This window comes from Physeter macrocephalus, chromosome 18 (genome assembly GCF_002837175.3).
Source record: "Physeter macrocephalus isolate SW-GA chromosome 18, ASM283717v5, whole genome shotgun sequence".
Classification (NCBI taxonomy): Eukaryota; Metazoa; Chordata; class Mammalia; order Artiodactyla; family Physeteridae; genus Physeter; species Physeter macrocephalus.
The window spans coordinates 31369157-31394015 of record NC_041231.1 but is presented as its reverse complement, the minus strand read 5'-3'; the positions used below and the strand labels follow the sequence as shown (position 1 = coordinate 31394015).

Genomic DNA, 24859 nt, shown 5'->3' with positions numbered 1-24859 from the left:
AGTCTCAGCGGCCATGGCTCACGGGCCCAGCCGCTCCGCGGCATGTGGGATCCTCCCAGACCGGTGCACGAACCCGCGTCCCCTGCATCGGCAGGCGGACTCTCAACCACTGCGCCACCAGGGAAGCCCGAAAATACTACTTCTGTATGTCCTTTTCTGAAAGTACACCTCTGATTACAATTTGGTGGTTCAATGTTTATAAAAGGACTTCGAATAAAAGAGTATATTTATAATTCCATTTTGGCAACAAAGGGAAGAGCTTTCTAAAACGTCTATAGCAGTTTCGAAGCCTGCATAGAAAATACCCAATTCCCATTGTCTCTCAATTTCAACTTTCCATTGCAGTCTGTCTCTCCATAATAGCAGGTACAGTTAGACAGAAATATCTGGCCATGTGTTCTAGGAAAAACTGATAGAGGAGTAAGATGAAAAGTCATGATGGGGTCATCAGAAAATTGTTGCTCTGGGAAATAAAATATTGCCCTCTGGCCCTGTGCCCTCCACATCTTTAATTCCCTCTAATTTTGCTCCTGCTAACAGAGTAGAACATGTTCATGTGGTGGATACATCTTGATCTCATTCCTTATCCCAAGAATGCTGAAATTAAAGTACATGTGGCAAGCAAAGGCACTGAAAACCAGCAGTCCATCAAATATCTAATGACTGTTAGGGGCAGCACGTGACTTTGGAAAGACAAGATTTAATTTCTGTACCTCTTCCTCCAACCTTGTGATGCGAGAGACAGGCTGTGACCAGAGGGAAAGTTTATGGCTAGAGACATACTGTGAACCTCAGGTGAAATCCACACTATAAAATAAGAGAATCAGCAGGTTGATTTAGGTCTCAGATTCACATGCCTGCTCCATTGCTGCACTTTGACTCAAGAGAAACAAACGACCAAACACACACCTTTGTGGAATGTGGGCATTTAAGCCTCAGGAGACCATTAATGCCTTGGCCTCTGCATTTACTAATTTAGTCAGTATTTAGTTGAACATCTATTGTGTGCCTAGGATTGTGATAAGTATTGGCCGCATAGTGGTGAATGCAACAGACATGGCCCTTGCTCTTAAAGAGATAATCAAGAGGGGGAGACAGACAATAAGAGAACGAAAAGTATGCAAGTTAATTTCAGACTGTGTGAAGTTCTATGATGGTAATAAACAAGGACTGTTACAGAAAAGCAAACAAACAAACAAACCCAAAACAAGGAGAAGCCTATTTTAGGCAGAATGATAAGGCAGGGCTTCTCTTAAAAGGTGACATTTAAATTGATACTGGAAGGAGTTCTAAGAAGAACACTGGGATGGGGGAAAAGCACTTGTGGCCAAAACCCTAGGATGATCGCCAGTGAGTCACACCCTATTCACCTCCCCTTGAGGGTGGGCGACTCTATGAGTTGCTTCTAATCGATAATATATGACAAGAGTGAAGAGATTTTGCAGATGTAATTTAAGTTCTTAATCGGTTGACTTTAATAGAAAAGGATGATTATCCGGGACGGGACCAACTTAATCAGGCGACTAAGACCCTCTTTTAAAAGAGGGTCTAGAAATCAGAGACTTGAAGCACCAGAGATGTTCTCTCTCTCTGTTGCTGGCTTGGAAGACTCCTACAGCTGCAAGGATATGAGATGCATCAACAAGATGAGAGATCAGGGAAATGGATCCTTCCCTGTTGTGCCTACAGATGAGAACACAGCCCAGTCAGATCCTGAATTCCAGCCTTATGAGTCCCTGAGCAGAGAACCCAGCTAAGTAATGCTAGACTTCTGACCTATGAAAACTGTGATATAATACATGGGTATTCTCTTAAGCCACTAAGTTTGTGGTAATTTTTACATAGCAATACAATGAAAACAAATACAATACTCTGAGGAGGCAAAAGCTATAAAAGTCATTGGGAGTTGTTTTGTGGTGAGCAAGGAGGAAGACAGCCAGGAGGTAGAACATGGGCTTGTCTATGAGAAAATAGTAAAGTTTAGGCTTTATCCCAGTATCTGACACGTGGTGGTTAGTGCACAGCAGGTACTTAAAACGTCTGTTGAATGAATGAATTTATGAATAATGAAAGTATGTTGCTAAATAAAAGTGTTTAATACTAGACTGCCATGTCCACCCCCTCAGATTTTAAAACACTTCTTCAATAGATATTTATTGAAAGACCATTAGGTACAAAGAACTGTATTGGTGCCAGAGGGCCAAGAAAAGTGATTAAGAAATACAGCCTGGCCATGAAGCAAATTCTGAGACAACAGATCTTCTGGAAACTTCTGGATTAGGAAAAAGATATGCACTTCTACAGAGATGAAAGACTCTATAATGAGGTATAGATACAACCCAGTAATCTGGGTCACAGCTGAAAGCTGATAATTTGAGGTTTCTCCTCAGAGTCTAATAAACTGAACAGCTGCCAAGGGTTAATCAAGTCCAAGGAAGACAGCCCTGTAATAAGATAACCACATCAAAGGCACATCAAGGACGGATTGGAGGATAGGAAAGGAAATGTTAAGAAAGTTAGTAATTTAGTAATGGTGGGGAATTTAATATTGAAAATGCAAAGATGTTTATAGATTGGGAAATTATATTCCATGTGCCTCCAGTCAAGTCTTCTGGATTACGTGAAAACTCTCTAGAAATTGAGAGAAGATAAATGAAGAGAATACTGTCATCTTCAATTAGTTAGAGTGTGTATGTTATCCCTGATGCCCAGGAGACACAAATGATGTCTGAGGAGAAGGTTAGGGTCATACTACTGATGTTTCCAGGAGCTACAGGTTAGACCAGTAAGGGCATAAGCAGAAATGCTGTTCTCAAAAAGCAGAACTGAAACATGAAGAAACAACTAACTTTCTTAGCTTGTACTCATCCATATCCCCTTGAAAATTAGCTGGGTTGCTTTCCTAAGAAGGATTTATCTTCATTTTAAAATATATGAAAATGAAAACATCTCAGAGGTGTTTTTCAAGGGGAAATGCCCATGCATTTCAGAACAAAGCAATTAAGGATAACTCATAAAATTAAGAATAGGGGGTAGGAAGTTGCAGACATCTGGTACACCTAACTGGTCATTAAGTCAACTCCAGATGTGGAGGCTACTAAAGGAATGAGGAAAAACAGTGCTTTGCATTCTTTAAACTTTTAAAATACATCATCATCATCTTTGCATTTTATGAAAATGGAAAGCAGGTCTATATTAGTCTCATTTCTCAGATGATAACACCCATTCTCAAAGAGATTATCCTACATTTTTTGAGTTAGGTTTAGAATTCAACTCAAATGCTCAAATAGCTACATAACTGACTGCTTCCTCTCAAGAGTTTAGGAAAATAAAAACAACACTGATTTCATAATAAGGGTTTCCAATGATTTTACAATGATTATGTTCAGTATGAGCAAACTCTTCTAAGAGACAGACCCATGCAATCTCAAATAAACACAATCTACTTTTTTTTTTTTTTTTTTTTTTTTTTGCGGTACGCAGGCCTCTCACTGTTGTGGCCTCTCCCATTGCAGAGCACAGGCTCCAGACGCGCAGGCTCAGAGGCCGTGGCTCACGGGCCCAGCCGCTCCGCTGCATGTGGGATCTTCCCGGACCAGGGCACGAACCCGTGTCCCCTGCATCAGTAGGCGGACTCTCAACCACTGCACCACCAGGGAAGCCCCACAATCTACTTTTAAAAATTGTATGAGTAAATATGGAGACATTTATTAAGCTTCCTTTTTAAAAAATAGATTGATAGACATGGTTCATGTTATAACAGACAGCTGATATGCTAAGTGATATAATCACTCTTTGTTAAACATCATTTCTCATTTGAGATAAAAACTGCAGTTCCCAGCAGCACCTCATAGAGAGATCATAGGAACCATCAGAAAGCTGCACCAGAAATCAGATTACACTTTCCCCTAAAATGCCATATGCATACAAGGAACCATGCGTATTTCTGGATTTGGAAGCACCTATGAACTGCTCTGTCTTGTAAGGAGAAGGACCAGAAAATATAAAACAAAACAAAAACCAATAGAAGCAGGGTGTGAACGTAAGTCATACGATTTTCAGTTCTATATCTTTGCCCCTACAAGTGGATTGAATTCTGCAGAGCTGAGTGTAATCTCTGAGAAAGCAAGTGAGTAAATCTATGATTTCTGAAACCTGATTGCAGGGTGTGAGAAGCACAGACTTCAGGTGAAATCTGTTCTCGTCAGTCTGGGACTGTTTTCAGGGATGGTGTGAGAGGGATCTATCCCACCAACGTCGGTATTTCAAGGCCCTGGTCACCATAGCCATGTCTCCTGTATCACTGGTGGCGTGAGATGAGGTAAGAGGCAGACTAACAAAGAGCTTCTATTTTAATGGTTATGTTTCACTTTAATGCCTATTGTTTAAAAAGATCTAGTACACCAAAGCTGTGATTTCACATATATTACTTCTAAGAACAAAGATAGGCTTAAAAAGTGAGTTAGGAGTTGGCTGAATTAGGAATATTAAATAAATAATCACACAGGTAGTACTTGGAAATGGCAAAAATCATCAAGGTGGTATACTAATGGCTGAAGTCTAGAATACAATGCTGAAGATAATTTTCTTCTTATCCCATTGTTTTGATAGTTTCTATGTTGAGATTTTTGCTGTTTGTTTCTGTTTACAAAATACCTATGTGCTTAAGGCAGAAAATTTGGAAACGCCAAAAAGCACAAATGAAAACCATGAAAATCAACCATAATGCTATCCCTAAAGATAAGCATAGTGAAGATTTTATTTTTTACCCATCCAGTACTTTTTCCATAAAAGTGGGATTATGTCTTCACACTCTGGTTCATAGCCTGATTTTCCGCTTCGAAATATGTCATGAACATTTCCCCATGTGGTAAGCTTTCTTCTTCAGCTATTTTACTGGCTGAAGAGTATTCTCTCATACAGTTAAATCAAAATCTAGGTAATTAATCTCCTACTGCTGGGAAGTAAAGTTGCTTCCATTTTTTCACTGTCATACAAAATGCTGCAATGAACATCTTTGGACTTAATACTCTTGTACCCATCTCTGAGTATCTCCTTATAACAAATTCCTAGAGGGAGAGCTGCCAGGTTAAATGGTTTGCCCATTATAAAGGGGTTTTGCCGCAAATTAACAGATTATTCTACAGAAAGTTTACCATAATAAATTATTCTACCAGTAAGTTATAAGAACACCCAATTCTATAACATTTGTAATGTATTATTATTACCAATGTTATATTTCTTTTAAAATACTTCTGGTATTTGTCAATACAATTGTATAACTCAGATGACTAAAGACATGGAAGTTAAAAATAATCATATACTTAGAATTAATTTGTGGGTTTTTTTTTTCTTCTTCATATGCTCTTTGTCCTAATTTCTACTGAGTTGAACCACTGAAGCAATAATCAGATGTAGGTGTGAGTATAAAATATAATAAGAAATGCCTTAAGTATTCCTGTCCCAAGAAGTACTTCCCTTTATATTTCTTATAATTCTCTTTTAACTAAGGGGACAATCATTATTTTGGGGAGAGAGGACATGATTCTTTTATATTATTATATTTTTTCTAACTCATAGAACAGACGTTGAAAATATGCGTCGAATTAATTCATTTTTTATGAGAAAAGAGCAAAATAAGGTGCTGCCTCTTAACCCTATTCAACAAGTTCAAAGCCATCAAGGTAAGAATGGCATGGCAATAGACTCTTTCCAATGACGCTGATGTCTGAGCAAGAATAGAATATTTGCATGATAAGCTAGCTGCTGCAATAAGAAGAAAAATGAATTCCTAGAATCACTTTATGCCTAGCAGGTTTAGGAACACTTGACTAACTCTGTAATTTTGAGTATTACTTATCACACAGGTGGGTGACTGTCAATCTTTTTGAAGCTATGACAACCCATCTTCCTACGGTACAGAAGATGGTGGTGATGGATGGTAATGCCACCTGTTTACCCTATTCTACAAGTGCCACATGGGATGCAGTACCATTTTAATTAAAAAGAATAATTAAATTTAATTTCATATTGAGACTTATTTGAGAATTTCAAAATACTTCTTGGCCCATCACAGAAACTCTCTACCTTCAGGTAGGCAATAAGTGCTCTGAATTGAAGTGGGCTGAGAAGAAAGTAGGGTGTCAGGAATTCCTTTGAATGTAATGTATATACTATATTATGAAATGCTAAACAGTTTCCTATTTAGTAAAACATCCAGAAATTTCTGGGTCAGCTACAATGGTTGATAAGACCCTAGTAACCAGGTAAAACAAACCGCCATCATCCATTTATTAATTCAATAGGCATTTATTGAACACCTACTTTGTGCCAAGAATTGTTTCATGCATTGTAAATATTAGCAAATAAGGCAGAGATGAATTGCCACCCTGATGAGGCCAACATTTTGGTGAAGGATGGGCGGGGAGGGTGAGACAGATAATACACAGACAAAAACAGATGAACAAGAAATAGAAAATAGTGGTAAAGGCTTTGATAAAAATAGGACGGGGGGGCTTCCCTGGTGGCGCAGTGGTTGAGACTCCGCCTGCCGATGCAGGGCACACGGGTTCGTGCCCCGGTCCGGGAAGATCCCACGTGCCGCGGAGCGGCTGGGCCCGTGATCCACGGCTGATGAGCCTGCGCGTCCGGAGCCTGTGCTCCGCAACGGGAGAGGCCACAACAGTGAGAGGCCCGCATACCAAAAAAAAAAAAAAAAAAAAAAAAAAATAGGACAGGGGAACGGGAAAGAGAATGACTTGATGAGGTGTGTGGCAAGGGGGAACTTTAGATGGGGTGGTCTTGGAAAACCTCTTGGAGAAGTTGACATTTAAGCTGTGCCAGTCATGCAAAGGTCTTGGCAAAAGAGCATTCTAAGTTGAGGGAAGAGCAAATGCAAAGGCCCAGAACCAATCTGATGTGTTGGGGAAACAGAAAGAAGGCCAGTGAGTAAGCAAGCAGGGAAAGTGGTATGATCGGGGCTGATTCCTGTTCTTCCTCAAGCCGTAGTGACGAGTTGGAATATCATTCTAGGGCTGATGGGATGCCCCTGGAAGGTTTTAGGCACAGAAATGTCATGATCCAATTTACAATTTTAAAAGATCACTTGAGTTGGTGTGTGATGGGTACATTATCATGGGGCAAGAAGGGAGGCAGGGTTACCAGTTGGGTAGACACTGGTCATCCAGGTAAAAGATGCAGGTGTCTTGAATTAGGGGGTAGCCATGGAGGCAGGAATAAGGAAGCCTCAAAATCCTGTAGTTCTTATGTTAAACATTTACTTATATACAGTGGACTATTACTCAACCATAAGAAAGAATGAAATAATGCCATTTGCAGCAACATGGATGGATCTAGAGATTCTCATTCTACGTGAAGATAAGTCAGACAGAGAAAGACAAATATCTTATGATATCACTTATATTTGGAATCTAAAAAAGAAGGATACAAATGAACTTACTTACAAAACAGAAATAGAGTTACAGACGTAGAAAACAAACTACCAAGGGGGAAAGTAGGGGGGATAAATTGGGAGATTGGGATTGACAAATACCCACTACTATACATAAAATAGATAACTAATCAGGACCACTGTAGAGCACAGGGAACTCAATACTCTGTAATGACCTATATGGGAAAAGATTCTAAAAAAGAGTGGATATATGTATATGTATAACTGATTCACTGGGCCGTACAGCAGAAAGTAACACAACATTGTAAATCAACTATATTCCAATATAAATTTTAAAACATTAAAAATTAAAAAACAAAAAAAAATTTATGGCACTGTTCTGATGTTGTCTGTTGACTTTTTGCCTCGTCCAGTAGACTATAATATACTTTAACTGCTACCATTTATAAAGTGCCCCATGTTACTCTGTGCTTTATACACATGAATTCTCATAACAGTTGCATCCCAAGTTCATATGTGGGGAGGTTAACTAACTCCCACGGCCCCAAAGCTAGTGAGGGGTCATATTAAGATTTACCTAGGTCTGCTGGATTCTGAGCAAGGAACAACTCTTAGCCCATATACTACAGTGTCTTCACTTTACCAACTTTAGGGGCAGAGTTGGTGCAGGGAAACCAGGGCAGAGCTGAATTTTTATAATTACCAGGAAGGGAGGCCCTTGTTTAAAATGCAGATTCCTGGGCCCTACCCTCAGCATGCAGAACTGGAATCTAGGGCTGTGGGCTGCAAATGTGCCTTTTAAAAATGCTCCCAAGCAACATTCAATAAAATCTGCAAAGATTGCAAAGTAGGCACATAATAAATAGTGGGTGAATAAAGAAATGTAACGGGGAAACGGTCATAGGCAATGAAGATCTAGGGTACTTCACTCCCCCAAACTGTGATCCAGAGAAAATGTAAGTTCATTTTTGGGGTGGGCCCAAGTGGAGCCTCAGCTAGCCATCTCAGATATTTAGATGTGACTAACATATGGGTATGACAAACTCAGGTGTTCTGGAAGCTTTCTGTTTTAAATAATTTCACTTGATGACCAGGTGCTAAAGTCCAGCTGTCTCCCCAGCTGAGGAAGTACAAGCCCTTCAACTGGTAAATACTACCTATTTTAAAGGCACATAATCTTTAAAAAAAAAAAAAGAACAAACATCATTTTGATCTTTTGGCACTTTCCACACATGGGCCAACTGACCCCTTAGACACAATACACACAATACCCAGGGTCCATGAGATTTTTAGGAGCTCACAAAACATTTAAATTTCTTTTAAAAATCAGAAGAAAAACCTGAATATATTCTAGCCCGGATTATATTCAACTTTTACCAATGCAGCTATAATATGTAATTTTTAAAAAAGTGTTTTTTAATGAAGAAATGCACATGAAGGCAGCGATGCCTAGGGCACACAGAAATCATCATGTGGCCCTGCTTTACTCACAGCTCTGGGCCCAGGTGACAGACACCTTACCTGGCAGGCATTGTACAAGAGCTGATGTTCGAACTTCTTGATCCCAAGAATGTTCTGGAACATCTCGTAGAGTTGCTCTTTGCTCAGAATGAGCTCGGAAGCTGCGCTGGCTGTCATCCGGGCCTGCTGCTTCCTGGGGTCCTCTTCCCCGCGGTAAATGGCATCAAACTTGGCCATCCAGGAGCTCAGCACGGTCTCCTTGCTGAGGCCGTCGATCTCGGGCAGGCTGCGCACCCTCTTCTCAATGTGCTTCTTGAAGACCTCCCGCGAGTCGTTGGCGGAGCAGCCTCCACTCTGCACCATGCGGGCCACGCGGTCGCTCTTCAGGAACACCTGAGCAAGAGCAGGGCAGGACAGACATCAGGAAGCCGCCCGGCAGTAACACGCTCCCTGTGAGGCTGGCGGCTGGCGGCTGGGGCTGGGCAGACCCCCTCACGAGCCTCCCGGGAAGCACCAGTGTGACTCGCATCCTGCCCCCCTACCTCCTAGCTATGGGAACTGAGAGAGGGCCTTTACATGTTTTGCCTTCGTGTCCAAATCTGGAAAATGGGAATAACAATGGTATTTACTAGGTTGTGGAAAGGATGAAATGAGACAGTCACATCCTGAGAGGCAGCATATAGTGTAGAGACTCAATTGCTCACACAGCCTGGGGCCTTTCTGTGCCACTTAGTGGCCGTATTTCTTTTGGCAAAGTAACCTCTTTGTACCTCAGTTTTCTCATCTATAAAATGGGGATAACAGTAGTTTCTACAGCACAAGTGTTTTTAAATGAGGATTAAATGAGTCAATATATGATGAGGACTTTAAAAAGTGGCTCATATTAATGCCATATAACTTGTTGTGGTTATTATTTTCATATGTAAAGTATCTGGCATGATGTCTGGTACATAGCACTTTACATAGTACATAGTCCACTATTTACATCTCATTTTAGCCTCTCAGTGATACTCATCACAATTAAAATTGAACAAGGATTAGGTAAATATGTATTTAATGTCTGTCTCCCCTCCCCAAATGTAAACTCCACGTGGGCAAGGACTGTGCCTTTCTTGTTCCCCCAAATATCATCCATTTCTACAGGGGAGCCTGGCGCTTTGAGAGTGAAAGACAAGGCATTAGACTGGATCCATTCTGTAGAAGGAAAAACCAAGACTCCAGAGAGGGCAAGGGACTTGCTCTTGGTAACTCAAACTGGCTGGCTCTAAACGCACGGTCTTTTGACTTCACCCTGTTTCCTCCCTTTCCTACGGGTCTCACCTGCCTGGTGGGAGAACCCCTGGTTGCTTTGCTGGTGCTGCCTGGGTCCTGGGATGAAGCAGCCATTAAGAATAGTTTGCTTTCACCCCAGTGCCTACCATTCGGGAGCTTATACAAGCTATACAGTTCTAGGTGTCATACAAGGCAGTGAAGCTGCTGCTTCCCATTCACAAAGAGGAAACGTCTGACACTTCTGAGCTGTGTCCTGGTCACACTTCAGTAGGTGCATAAATAGCCTTCCAGAGGTGGAACAAATGTTCACTCCCCTGTCAGATTTCAGGGGGTGCCTTTGGTAGGCAACTGCTTGAGGGGCATCTCATTGCCTTCTGCTTCATCACAAAGCCTTCCTTGGGGAGGAGAGATGTTAGAAAGATGGGTTCCATTTATTGTCAATTGAATGAACTAATTTAGAGAGAAGGGGGGCTGAGGGTTTGCTTCACGGGCTAGAGGCCATGGCCAGCTCCACTGTACCTGGGAACTGGTACTCAGTTGAGATCTTAGAGTTCATTTAAAAATCAATTATAGAAAAAAAAAGTTTCAAATGAATCCTCAGGCCTTACGAGCTTTAACGAGCTAGGAATTCACCCCAAAATCTGTAATTCTTAATGCAGGTGGTTTCTCCATGTGACACACTGTGTCTCAGCTATAGGTCTAGGTCTCAAAGAACATCAAAGTTGTGAAGCAAAAGAGGAAGTTTCTGGAGAGGCAGTATAACACTGTGACAACACTTGTAAACCATGATCCCAGGCCAGCTCTGCCACTAACTTGCTGTGTGACCTTGGGTAAGTTACCTCCTTTCTCTGATCCTCTAATTTCTTTTCTGTACACTGAGGGAGGTGAACTATAAAAGTTTGAGCTTGTCTTTTCAGCTGTAATGTTTATACTCTTCTCCATGAGCCCATTCACCCTTTCTTTGGACACTCACTGGGAGAAGGCATGTGCCAGGTGCCAGGGTTACAGTGGAGAGCAAAACAGATGCTGATCCAGCCCTCGTGCCTCCATGACATCGTCTTAATCATCCCATACAAACATCATTACAATCTGGGACACGTGCTAGCCAAGGGAAAATACACAGGTTCATGGGTGCCCGTAGCCAGGAATATATTCCAATATGCAGTTAGGAAAGCCTTCCTGGAGGAGACATGAAATGTGAAAGATGGGTAGGAAAAGAGAGAAAGAAGGAACACTATGTGTAAATACACTGAGGATCTGAGAAAATAAGGAGAAGCCAGTACGGCTGTGGCAGTGAGGGGTAATGAATGAACGACACAAACAAAGCAGACATCTCAAAGCAGAGACCCTATGGAGATTATATCTGGATGGGGGAACGAAGGTAAAAGAGAAACCAACAAGCACAATATACTGGTCTCTTAAAACGATTGACTGACGCTACATTTTTCCATGGGACCTGACAATGGGGGTAAGAAATGAGGATATTGGCACGTTGGTCCCAGATGGCATCCATAACTGGTGACCCCTGGACCCTGACCACATTATCTGTTTCCCACGGTCCCTTCCTTTGTACACAGTAACCACTCAATAAATACTTGTTGAACTACCAGCAGATGGCTTTAGATAAGTCACTTAACTTCTATCAACCACTCTCTCCTTTGCCATCACATGGGGTTCACCCAGCCAGCCTTCTTTGACGAGGATCAAACTGAAAGGACTCTGAAAACTGGAAGGCTCCTCTGTCCACAGGTAGGATATGACTGCCAGGCCCCAGAACGAAAGGAGATGAGTGGAATGTCAAGAGCATAGAGGAAGGAGGTGGAACATCGAGGTGACAGCCAAGTGCCAAAAGGCAGCAAGACAGCCACGGGGAGAGAGGGCGGTAGAGGAAAACTAATTTTCCAGGCACATCATCTGTCTTGGCTTCTCAGTGTGTCAGAAGGCAAGTGGGGCCAGTGACGTGCTTGCGTGTCTCTAAAACGACCCCTGAAACTCATTTGTACCAGGAGCTCTATCGGGTATTTGGGGTTTTGTTTTCTGTTTCATTTTTTGGTAGCTGTTGTGAGAGGCTTCAACTGTTGGTAGCTGTTGCGAGAGGCTTCACATCCATAAATGTGCTGCATAGAGCACACCTCTGCCTCCCCACCCCTCTGCCAACTCCCAGACAGGTAGGTCCTGATGGGAGAGGGCAGATAAACAAATAAATACGGAATGGGGAAGGGCAGTCAATTCAGCGACTCGACCCCATCCATCAGTCCTTTGCTCCATCGCCAGAGCCAAGCAACCTCAAGGTTGTTTAGAAACACAGAAGCACATCGGTAATTGATGATTCTAGACGATACGGGGTAAAGCTGACCCAGCTCCTGCTTCTTTACAGACAGGCTGAGAACACAAGATGGATCCTTTCCTGCTCTACAAGAGCATATCATTTCAACATAAATAAGAAAAATACCTAGATGCTAGAGTAAATAAGATTTTAAAAACCTACAACAACCAGGTTACTAATGAATTTTACTAATGAACGGCACACACACATAATGGGATCAGTGGGCTTTAGCGTCAGATGACCTGGGATCAAATCCTGGTTCCACCAGGTGCCAGCTTTGTCAGCTGAGCAAAGTGCTTCATCTTTCTGGGCTTCAGTTTTATCATCTTTCAAATGGGAATCACAATCACCCTCCCGTGTAGGATTTGAGTGAAGACTCAGTGAGACAATGAATGTCAATTGGTGAGCATGGCGCTCTACGACAAGAATGTAATAAAAGTTACCTGTTTTGTTTTGGTTTTTTTTTTTGCGGTACGCGGGCCCCTCACTGCTGTGGCCTCTCCCGTTGCGGAGCACAGGCTCCGGACGCGCAGGCCAAGCGGCCATGGCTCACGGGCCCAGCCGCTCCGCGGCACGCGGGATCCTCCCGGACCGGGGCACGAACCCCCGTCCCCCGCATCGGCAGGCGGACTCCCAACCACTGCGCCACCAGGGAAGCCCTACCTGTTATTTTTAAATGGAGTATCATGAAGCCATTAAAAAGGTAACTTTTTTTTCATCAGCATCAAAAGATGTCCATGAACTTATGGTTACCAGGGGGTAAGGGGGGGAGGGATAAATTGGGAGATTGGGATTGACATATACACACTACTCTATATAAAATAGATAACTAATAAGGACCTACTGTACAGCACAGGGAACTCTACTCAATACTCTGTAATGACCTATATGGGAAAAGAAACTAAAAAGGAGTGGATATATGTATATGTATAACAGATTCACTTTGCTGTACACCTGAAACTAACACAACATTGAAAATCAACTAAACTCCAATATAAAAAAAAACCCACAAAAGATGTCCATGATATGCTGTTAAACCAGAGACTTCCAATGGTAGGGGTGAAGTGGGGTTGGGGCATAGGAGCATAACCCTTGATTGAGAACATCACAGGTAATAACACTTTTTACTGATGAGAGTATATCATATGTGTGACTTTTGCAGAAGTCGAAAGAAGATAGAAAACAACTGTGAAATGAAACAACTGGGTTATTAATAGTTTTTAGTTACTTTCCATCTTAACATGGAAATCAGGAGCTATTTTTATGTGTATAGACACATCAAAAAATACCTAGAAAGATATATGCCAAAATGTAATAGTGGTTGTCTAGGATCATGGGATTACAGGTATTTTTCTTAACCATTTCATTTACATTTTTCCCTACATTGTCTGTTTTTAATATTTGGCATGTTTGACTTTCATAGTCATTTAAAACACCCCTTTCTACATGGAAAAATGAGAAATTTTACCTTCACTGAGGCAAGGTGCATGTTAATTTCTAAAATAAAAAGCATCTTTGGATCTTAAAGTTATTCTTCACCAGACAGTAAGGTTACCCTGGGCAAACTTAGGAAGCACATCTGGGGCCATGAGCTGTGGTACGTGATGGTATATTAGGAACAAAATTAGTTCTCTTTCCCCTTTCTATGCCTTGACTTTGTATCTTCCACACCCAATGTCCAGGCCCCAAACTAGGGAGTGGATTGATTCCATAACTTTCAACTCTTCTCTATCATTTCTTTCTTTTTTTTTCTTAATATTTATTATTTATTTATTTGGTTGCACTGGGTCTTAGTTGCGGCCAGCAATCTCCTTAGTTGCGGCACATGGGCTCCTTAGTTGTGGCATGTGAACTCTTAGTTGCAGCATGCATGTGGGATCTAGTTCCCTGACCAGGGATTGAACCCAGGCCCCCTGCATTGGGAGTGCAGAGTCTTATCCACTGTGCCACCAGGGAAGTCCCTCTCATTTATTTCTACACAGCACACGGGCACTACACCACCACTCTTCCCCTCTAACCTTAATATATTCATAATAGCACTTTCCAGTTGCTAGATTTACAGGGAGGTTGTGTGTCTGAGTGTGCATGTGTGTGTGTGTGTGTGTGTGTGTGTGTGTGTAATTTAGTCTTGACAACAATTATGCAAGCAAGATCCTACTACAGATGAAGAAGCTGAGGCTCAGACGTGGCTGAGGTCTCACAGCCCGTGTGCAGCAGAAATGGAGTTCAACTCCACGTCTTTTGGACACTCAACTCATGCTCTTAACCACTTGGCCCTCTGCCCCCTCCTTCCTTGCCTGGCTTTTTTCACAACAATGAATGGCTTTAGAAGGGCTAGTTACTCTTTTCCTAGGGATATATCTGTTTCAAGGCCACTGAGGAATTATAGTGGTTTTGCTTATTGGAAAATGTGTAGCTTTATTTTAGAAAAATAGCCAGGTGTGACCTGACATCTACTTTTCTTAGATTAAAATAAGGTCAGTCATAAAGACAAACGAACGTTTGTCACCCTGTGCAGAGAACACCTGCAGTTTTTGTCTGCCAACCGTCCGTCCCCTTCTGATGACAGCACCTCAGTCCGAAAACACCTTTGTCACTGCACACAGTTTTAGTGGGACTGTCAGTCACAGGACCTTGCAAAGGAAGGACAAGGTCCTGTGATTGGCGATCAGACTTCCCCTTCTGGGGTTCAGATTCAGAGTGGGAGGGCCTAAGAATGGAACGGGGTTGGAGGAGATTCCTACCAGTGATGGCATGAGCATTAAATCCTGCTACCCGGCTTGCTGAGGCTAAGCTGTCCTGGTTCCCATCTTTTCTTTAGGTTGGTTATTTCCTTTAATAACAAAACAACAGTTGTTGTTGTTATTATTAGGGCTTAATTCAGCCACAGTCAGTTTCTTTTGCTAGCAACCAAAGAACTGTGTCTGACACACCACTCAAATCTAGTTTGACAAAAACTAACTGGGGCTTTGTTAGAGAAGATCAGCTAAAACCAAACCAAAAGAAAACTCAGTCACAAGAGTGGCGCTGGCGGAAGTCCAGATATCGGCTGTCCTGTTCTAAAATGAGTGTTGGTATGTCTTCTCCCTTATTCTACACTCTCTCTTGCCACCGTATCTCCCCATGTTTCCTTCCTGGCAGGATCTCAGTGAGGAAGGTTCTGTAAGACCTTTCCATCCACCTCTTTTCTATGATGTCGGGGCCAGCCTGTGAAGGAACCGAAATTAAGCAGGGAGATGGGGAGGGAGGTAAGGATGGATGGAGGGTGGGAGGGCTTATGTTTCACATTTTGTCTTAAAAGAGCTGAGAGTTAGAAAAGATGAGGGGGCCCTGGAGAAAAGGGTGGGCTCTCTGATGGCTTAGGACCGTGGCTGTGAAAACAGGATAAAGTTGCTGGGCCAGATCTCAGAGCATCCATCTCAGTACCCACCCTCAAAGCCACACTGAAGGAGATTAAAGGATTAATCTCCTGCTCTGCTTGATCTGCTTTGCCAGTCAGGGCCACCCGGGAAGGACAAAATAAACCTGCACGCTCGCCAGAGCCATAGGGAACCTTGGTCTCCCTCTATCCTGGAGACCAGCTTGCAAGGAGTGCTGGCCAGCTGGGGCCAGACTGGGCTGGATGTGGGTGGGCACAGATGCCAGAAGGACAGTGGCTCCCCACTCCCGTTATTTTTAAAAAATTGCTCTTTACTACTCTAGCAAGTTGACAAACCATTATTGTCTTAGCAAAACAATGCCATTGCCTGAAACTGACTTCAGTAACTGACTATAGTCAGTTTCTGGAGAAAAAGGTTGGTTTTTAAAAAATTGTCATTTTCACTGGTAAATTGGGATGTGTCAGTGTTTATACAAACAGTGGAGTGGAGTATGTGTGTGTGCGCGTGTGTGTGTGTGTTTGTGTGGGTGTGTATGTGAGGGGTGGCGGTTGAGAATTTAGAAGGAGAGTATCTGTTGGTTTTGCCTGTTGAGCACACATTCCCCCTTCTTCTGTTCAAAAGCACGCCCAATTTCTTGATGGGAAACCAGGCCATTTTCAACACAAACGGTTCCAGTACGACCGAGCCTGCACTCTGGCTTCAGCGGTGGTATCTGTCCTGAGTCTATGCCACCCCTCATCTATAGTGATTAGTTCAAGAATGGACACAGGGCCCATGTTGGTCCAACCAAGTCACCTGGGGCCTTTTGCTGGGACTCTCAGCAAAGAAGTACTCTCTTTGCCCCTGGAGTTGCTAAGCTGCTAGGATGGGAACTTCCAGGGCTGTTCACATAGAAAGAACCTGCCCAAGAATGCAGCCAACCAGGGAAGAACAAAGCCGAGGTGTGGGGGAAAAGATACCCACCCTGCTGGCATCTTTGGAGACTCTGGATCCAGCCACATCGATCCAGCTAAAGCCAGATCTATCCCTGGACTTTTAAGCTGCTTGGGCAAACAAATCTCATTTTTGGCTTAAGCCAGTTTGACCTAGGTGTCTGTACTTGTAATCCAAAGAGTCCTGCCTGGGACAGATACTGACAGGGAAACAACTGCATCCCAGAGGAGGGCAGAGAAAGAGACACGAGCTTCTCCACTGCCCAAGAGTAGAGGGAGAGAGAGAAAGGGATGGGTAATCAACCTGGAGCGCTCCCCAGTGAAGGATTAATCCTGACCCCTTGACTGGGGACCTCTGTTTCAGAGGATTAGGCTTCGCAGGAAACATGAATCTTAAGACTCTCTGAAGCTTTGCTAATGAATATGGTAAATAATTAATACCCCACATTATTTCCTGTTCCTCAGATCTTAATATTAAATATTCAGTAATTTCTTAATGTCTGTATTCTGACCAGACTTAAAGGAAGCTCTTTCAAATAAACTAGCCACGATAGAGGAAAATATCAGGATCACTATAGATGTCGTGGTAATTTCCAGAGACTCCTTAGCAAGTTGATGACTATTAATTTTCAAATTTAATTAATAGACAGAAGTGGCACTTTCTTGCAATTTATATCATTAGTCAAATGAGCCTTCTCATTAAGATCTGCAATCTACAAGTTTACAAACTGGTGAATGACTTTAAACATGGAGAACTATTGATAAGGAACTACCTGGTCTCAACTGGTTTTGGGATTTTGACAAAAGGGGGAAAACTTAATTTCATTCCGTGGTGGTTTCTAAGCAGAAATTTTCTTAGATATATTTAGGTCACTCACTACCACACCACCACTGTGACTGCAAACCTCATTTCCACTCTCCCCTAAGTCCAACCAAAAAGTGTGTCACATCAGATAAAGCACCAAGTTCGACCCTTACTGGCAATCATTAATACTACTTGTATTAATGAAGAAATGTTTAAATTTGACGCATATGAAAACAAACCAGATGTCTACAACAGATTCAAATAGAAATTTCATTGAGGAAACGGTGTGCAAGATGGGTCTGTGGATGGACCCAGCAAACATCACAGAGACAAAGGCTGTTTACTATTAAAGGCTAATTAGCAAACCAATCAATAATATTTTCACAAGATCTAATTGCAATCTTGCTCCACTCTCTCCATGAAAGAAGGAGTCAACTGCTGTAGCAATAGGAAGGAGAGTTTTACCGAATCAATCAAATAACATTTTTAAAGCATCTACTGAGAAATGGAGCACCCAATGGGCAGAAGAAGCATGTGCTTGGAGCATCAGCAAAGTGGCAGCACCTAGGTTTTTGTTTTAAAGTAATTTTCTACCTAATAATTGAAAAAAGAAAGGAAGGAAGAAAATCAGCAAAGCAATCCCATGGGGGAAAAAATCAGAAGTTTGTTGGGTTTCCTAACACCTACTTCACAATTTATTGTTATTAGGTTGAATTGCATATGGCAGGATCCCATCAGTTTTTTAATGCTTAGGGGTTGGTTTCTAATGGTTGTAATCTAGCCTTGACAATAGGTAAGACATTTGGGGCACAGGATTCCAAATACAGAGAATATGTGGTTCAGATGAAAATAGATTAATACAAAGTTAAATGTCTTTCAAAGACCAAATGATATGTATGTGAGGTAAACATCACCAATAGGGAGATAAGGCATGTTCACTTCACTAATGACGTACAAACGATAGCAAATGTGCACATTTTGAAAGAATAACTACAAAATTTAAAATACTAGTGGAATTCCAACTTCACTTTACCGATAAATAAACCTCTGAAGTCTAGAGGTGAAAATTCACTTACGGTAAATACTCAGGATATATTTTCTCACGTATAGGTTTCTACCTGAGAACAGTGCTGCATTTTGGATGCTGTTCTAACTTGCAGAAAAGAACTCAGAGCACCATTTTAATGGAAAGAACAAGGAAGCTAGTAAAGGCAACATCCTTTGGAGGTGTTGCCATCCTTTAGAAAGTGGCTAAGTGGTGGGAAAATGCTTCCAAGTGAGTTCAAGTCTTAGCCTGTGGCATTTGAACAGCTGTGTGACCTTGAGTAATTAACCTAACTTCTCTGAGCCTCAGTCTCTTCATCAGTAAAATGGGAATAATAGCAGTACCTAACTCAAAGACTGTTGTCAAGATTAAACAAGAAATGGTACATAAAGCACTCACCACTCTGCCTGTTATAACAATCAGTTGGCAAACAGTAGCCTTTCTTCCCCACTCCCCCCGTATCCCGCCGAACAAAATGCTGTTTTCCTTTAAATTGTAACCAATCACCAACCCCTTGGCCTCAGGAGGGACGGCCCTGTAGAAGGCCAAGGCTACTATTCTCACTGACCAGTAGCTCAGAAACCCTGAGCTTCAGGCTCAAGCAGTTTTGGCATTCTTCTGCCCGGTGAATCTTACCTCGTAGTAACTCTGGACAGCATTCATAAAGGCTTCGTCAGCCACAATTTGGGTTTCCCCATTGAGAAAAGCCTGAAACCGGTCCTTGACTGTCTGCAGCTGCTGTTTGCTGATCTGTAAGAAACAGAGAAGTAGGGGACAGTGAGGAATTTCTCCAGACAAGGATCACGGTTACTTTACGCTGAAGATGCCAGGCCCACTGACGTGCTAGAGCCGGCTTATACAGGCGTGTGGGAGCTGATTATTATATTCGCGGGAATTCTGTGAGGCAGTTGTTAAACAAAGCCATTAGTAAAAATTAATATAAATTATAGCTAAATTATATTGAAAACAAGGGTAAGACACACTCAAAATTCAATGCTTCCTGGTTATTTTATCACATTTGCTATTATCTGAGTTTTTGAGGTCACTTACATCTATGTATTTGTATGGTAGAAATGATATAAAATGTGCTACCACACATTTCTTCCCAATTTTGCATTCAATGATTTTTTTATTGGAAGCTAGACATCAGCCAAGGTGGGAGTGTTTACACCATGGAAATTGGCAAGTGCTACAAATCAGGGCTGGATTCTTTTGTTTGGTTTTTTTGTTTTGTTTTTGTTTTTTGGGGAGATGGTTTTTTCAACACACCATTGCACAGGCCCCTCAGGTGGTCTGAAATATCCTGCTTTACAAAGATATAATAAACAAAACAGTAAGGTTCGGACATAAAAACGGACACATAGATTAATGGAACAAAATTGAGAACCCAGAAATTAACCCACTTATATATGGCCAACTAATATTTGACAAGGGAGCTAAGAATACTCAATGGGGAAAGGATAGTCTCTTCAATAAATAACGTTGGAAAACTAGATATTCACATGCATAAGAACGAAAGTGCACTCCTACCTTACACCACTCACAAAAATTAATTCAAAATAGGTTAAAGACCTCAATGTAAGACCAGAAACTTTAAGACTACTAGAGGAAAACGTAGGGTAAAATCTCCTTGACATTGGTCCTGGCAGTGATTTTTTGGATATGACACCAAAAGCACAAGGAATAAAAGCAAAAATAAACAGGTGGGACTACATCAAACTTAAAAGCTTCCAAATAGCAAAAGAAACAATCAGCAAAATGAAAATGCAACCTATGGAACAGGAGAAAATATTTGCAAACCATCTACCTGATAAGGGGTTAATATCCAAAGTACGTAAGGAACTCATATACCTCAATAGAAAAAAAAAAAAGAATAAAAAAGTGCAGAGGACTGGAATAGACAATTTTTCAAAGAAGACATACAAATGGCCAGCAAGTACATGAAAAGGTGCTCAATTTGACTAATTATGGAGGGAAATGCCAATCAAAACCAAAACGAGCTATTACCTCACACCTGCTAGAGTAGCTATCATCAAAAAAACAAGATACACGTATTGGCAAAAGTGTTGAGAAAAGGAAACCCCTTGAACTGTTGGTAGTCATGTAAATTGGTGCAGCCACTGTGGTTCCTCAAAAAATTAAAAATAGAACTACCATAAGATCCAGCAATCCCACTTCTAGGTATACATCCCAAGGAAAGGAAATCACTATCTTGAAGAGGTATCTACATTCCCATGTTCATTGCAGCATTATTTACAATAGTCAGAACATGGAAACAACCTACCTGCCCATCAATGGATGAATGGATAAAGAAAATGTGATATATGTATGTATATACACACACACGTGTGTATATATCTACATATGTACACACACATATAAATACACAAACACATATATACACGTATACATATATATAACACGCACACATTGGATTATTATATACACAGAGACACACACACAGACACACACGTTGGAATATTATTCAGCCATAAAAAAGGAAACCCTGCCCTTTACAACAACACGTACGGACCTTGAGGGCATTATGCTAAGTGAAATAAGTCAGACAGACAAAGATAAATACTGTACGTTCTCACTTATATGAGGAATCTAAAAAATCTGAACTCATAAAAAGAGACGCTAGAATAATGGTTACTGGGGCTTGAGGGGTAGGGGAAATGGGGTCCAAGGGTGCAAACTTCCAGCTATAAGATGAGTAAGTTCTGGGCATCTAATATGTATAGCATAGTGACTATAATTAACAATACTCTATTAAGTACTTGAAAGTTGTGAAGAGAGTAATCTTACGTGCTGTTACCACAGGAGAAAAACAGTAATTATGTGAGGGGATGGAAGTGTTAACTAACCTTATTGTGGTAAGATTTCACAATATATACATGTATCAAATTGTCACATCAGACATCTTAAACATATATGTTATATTTCAATAATATCTCAATAAAGCTTGGGGGGAAATACCCCGCTAAGTGCAGCATGGCAATATACAAAGGTTTTCAAACTTTACTGTTGTTACATTCATGATCACATGAAAGGTGATATTTAGGTCCAAGATACACTTCTAGGATGTGGCATAGATAATTTGGGCAGAAGGTTATGTGTAATTCCCTGCCTCATCAAGCCCGCCTTTCTTCCCCACGTAGGAAAGCATTCCTGAAAGATTCCTATTTATTCTTCCTCCTCCATTCTTTACCTGGCTGTGTCCCACTGTCCTTTAGTCTCAGCATGAGCAGTGCTAACGTATGAAGCCCTTCCCAAACGCTAGCCTACATCTTCCTGCTAAGTCATTTATTCTAACTACTTGTTAGTTATGGTCAAATTTGTTAGACGATCTGCCTTTCCTTGCTATTTTGTTCTTTGATGTTTCCCCAGGGCCAACTTAGTGCTTTAATACATGGCAGGCATTCATGTTAAATGAATGAATGAATGAATGAATGAATGAAGTGTACGGAAGACAAATTATTTTCGAATATCCTTTCATCAGTTCTAATTTATCTAAAAACAAAGTCAGCTAAAAACTTTACTCTTTTAACCATTATTTATGCAAAGTCACACTTCCTAATTGACAATGGGACACTGTGAGAACTGCTGCTCTAGTAGAAAGAGGAAGAAGATCATTCCAGGCTCAGTTCTATCGACCATTGTGTCATCTTGGAAAAGCCACTTATGTTCTCAGAATTGGCCACAGACTTAAAAGCCTTTCTGGAATAGGGCCGGGTTTAAATAAATGAATGTTATCCTAGCCTCTGTTTTCTCACTTGAAAAATGATGATAATCCTTATTACTCACTACCTTGGGATAGTTATAGCTATTTAAGGGCATGAGTTTTTTAAAATTATGAGTCTGTATATTCATTTAGAGTGTTTGCATGGTTAAGAGTCAATGTAAGTCTTGCTAGTAGAAAATAAAGCTTCAAGCTATAGGAGACTGAAGTCTCACATAAGCTTTAACTCCATCAGGAAATGAATCAAAACAGACTTCTGAGAACAGACATAGATGAAACTTGGGGTGCTTTAGCTCATTTTTGTACTTTGGGAGAAGTGAGGAATAGTGAATTTGGGGGCAGATATAGAGGGGTTAGTTTTGTATCACATTCATATTTGTTTTGTTCTACAGCACCACTGCCCAATGTCAGTGTAATTTTACATTTTCTAGTAAATTTACATTTTCTGGTCACATTAAAAAAAGTAAAAAGCAGGTGAAATGAATTTTCATATACTTTGTTAGACCCAACATGTCAAGATAATATCACATTGACATATAATCATCAGAGAAATTATTAATGAAATATTTTACATTATTTTTTTATACTGTGTCTTTGAATCTAATGTACTTTACACTTAAAGTACATCTCAATTCAGAATAACCCCACTGCAACTTTTCAGTAGCCACATGTGGCTAGTAGCTACCATACTGTACAGCGCGGGCCTAGCGCATGGAATGAACTCACTTCTAAGCCGCTTAAGCTTTCCTGTTCTGACCCAATGATATTGGTTATCAGCGGAGTTATACAGAAAATCATAGTTATTTTGTATGTGCTTGAAATCATTTACACTGAAATATCAGGCAGCGGTTGATTTGCTCATAAAAATGACATCATCACATGAATTTCTTTTACACAAGTGGATTTAAGTCTCAAACCTTTACAGCGTAGCACCACCAGCGGCATCTCACAGAATTTCCTGCTCAGAATTCCTTCCAAGTCTGGATTCATACTAACTCTGCATGATTTGGGGGGTGGGATGGAGTGGGGTGATGGGGCAAGAGAGGGAAGGGAGACCCATAAACCGTGCTTTTGCCTTAAGTGCTTAAGTAATTTGAAATAAAATAAGGTGCAGACCATCTGAAGGATAAAGATTGTTGACCCAGGCCAAATCCATTATCACTCTAACCTTTTGTTAAATAAGCCTAGTGTTCATTTATTTTAAGAAATATTTACAGAGCACCTAGCCCCTGCCTGGTCCTGCCCCAGGCCCTGAGGTCAACAAAATACATTCGACCTCTCAACTCACCGGCCAGGGCTAGGCACTGGGGTATCCGCATACCAAAAACAAACAAAAGTATGGTTTAGGGTTTCAGAGGAGAGAGATTACAGACAATAAAACTCACAAAACGAAATTTGAAAAATAGATATATGTATATGTATAACTGAATCACTTTGCTGTACACCTGAAACGAACCCAACATTGTAAATTAACTACACTATGATATAAAATTAAAATTTTTAAAAAATTACCACAAATGGGATGGTTTAAAAAAAAAAAAGACTCAAAAAGAGAAGGCAAGAGAAGCAGGCAAGATGGCGAAAGAGTAAGACGCGGAGATCACCTTCCTCCTCACAGATACATCAGAAATACAGCTACACGTGGAACTTCTCCTATAGAACACCCACCGAACGCTGGCAGAAGACCTCAGACCTCACAAAAGGCAAGAAACCCCCCACGTACCTGGGTAGGCAAAAGAAAAAAGAATAAACAGAGACAAAGAATAGGGACGGGACCTGCACCAGTGGGAGGGAGCCGTGAAGGAGGAAAGGTTCCCACACCCTAGAAGCCCCTTCGCGGGCGGAGACTGTGGGTGGCGGAGGGGGAAGCTCCGGAGCCTCGGAGGAGAGCGCAGCAGCGGGGTGCGGAGGGCAAAGCGGAGAGATTCCCGCACAGAGGATCAGTGCCGACCAGCACTCACCAGCCCGAGAGGCTTGTCGGCTCACCCGCCGGGGCGGGCGGGGGCTGGGAGCTGAGCCTCGGGCTTCAGTTGGATCCCAGGGAAAGGTCTGGAGTTGGCAGAGTGAAAACAGCCTGAAGGGGCTAGGGCGCCACGGCTAGCCGGGAGGGAGTCCGGTTGAAGTCTGGAGCTGCCGAAGAGGCAAGAGACCTTTTCTTCCCTCTTTGCTTCCTGGTGCACTAGGAAGGGGTTTAAGCGCGCCGCTTAAAGGAGCTCCAGAAACGGGCGCGAGCCGCGGCTGTCGGCGCGGACAGCAGAGACAGGTGTGGGATGCTCGGGTTGCTGCTGCCGCCACCAAGAGACCTGTGTGCGAGCACAGGTCACTCTCCACACCGCCCCTCCCAGGAGCTCGTGCAGCCCGCCACTGCCGGGGCCCCGGGATCCAGGGACAGCTCCCCCGGGAGAACGCGTGGCGCGCCTCGGGCCGGTGCAGCGTCACGCCGGCCCCTGCCGCCGCAGGCTCGCCCCGCATCCGTGCCCCTCCC

The 24859-nt window shown here is 42.0% G+C and overlaps 1 protein-coding gene across 8 annotated transcripts in view; it reads right to left on the bottom strand.

Annotated features, from left to right (window-relative positions):
- The window catches only part of CADPS (calcium dependent secretion activator), a 489257-nt gene that overhangs the window by 356916 nt on the left and 107482 nt on the right, over positions 1 to 24859 (bottom strand). For all 8 annotated transcript variants that reach the window (XM_024124105.1, XM_024124106.1, XM_024124104.1 and 5 more), the window contains 2 exons: positions 19269 to 19382; positions 8933 to 9265 (listed from right to left, as the gene is read on the bottom strand). In XM_024124105.1, the coding sequence (XP_023979873.1) occupies positions 8933 to 9265; positions 19269 to 19382 (447 nt within the window). The remainder of the gene's footprint in view (positions 1 to 8932; positions 9266 to 19268; positions 19383 to 24859) is intronic.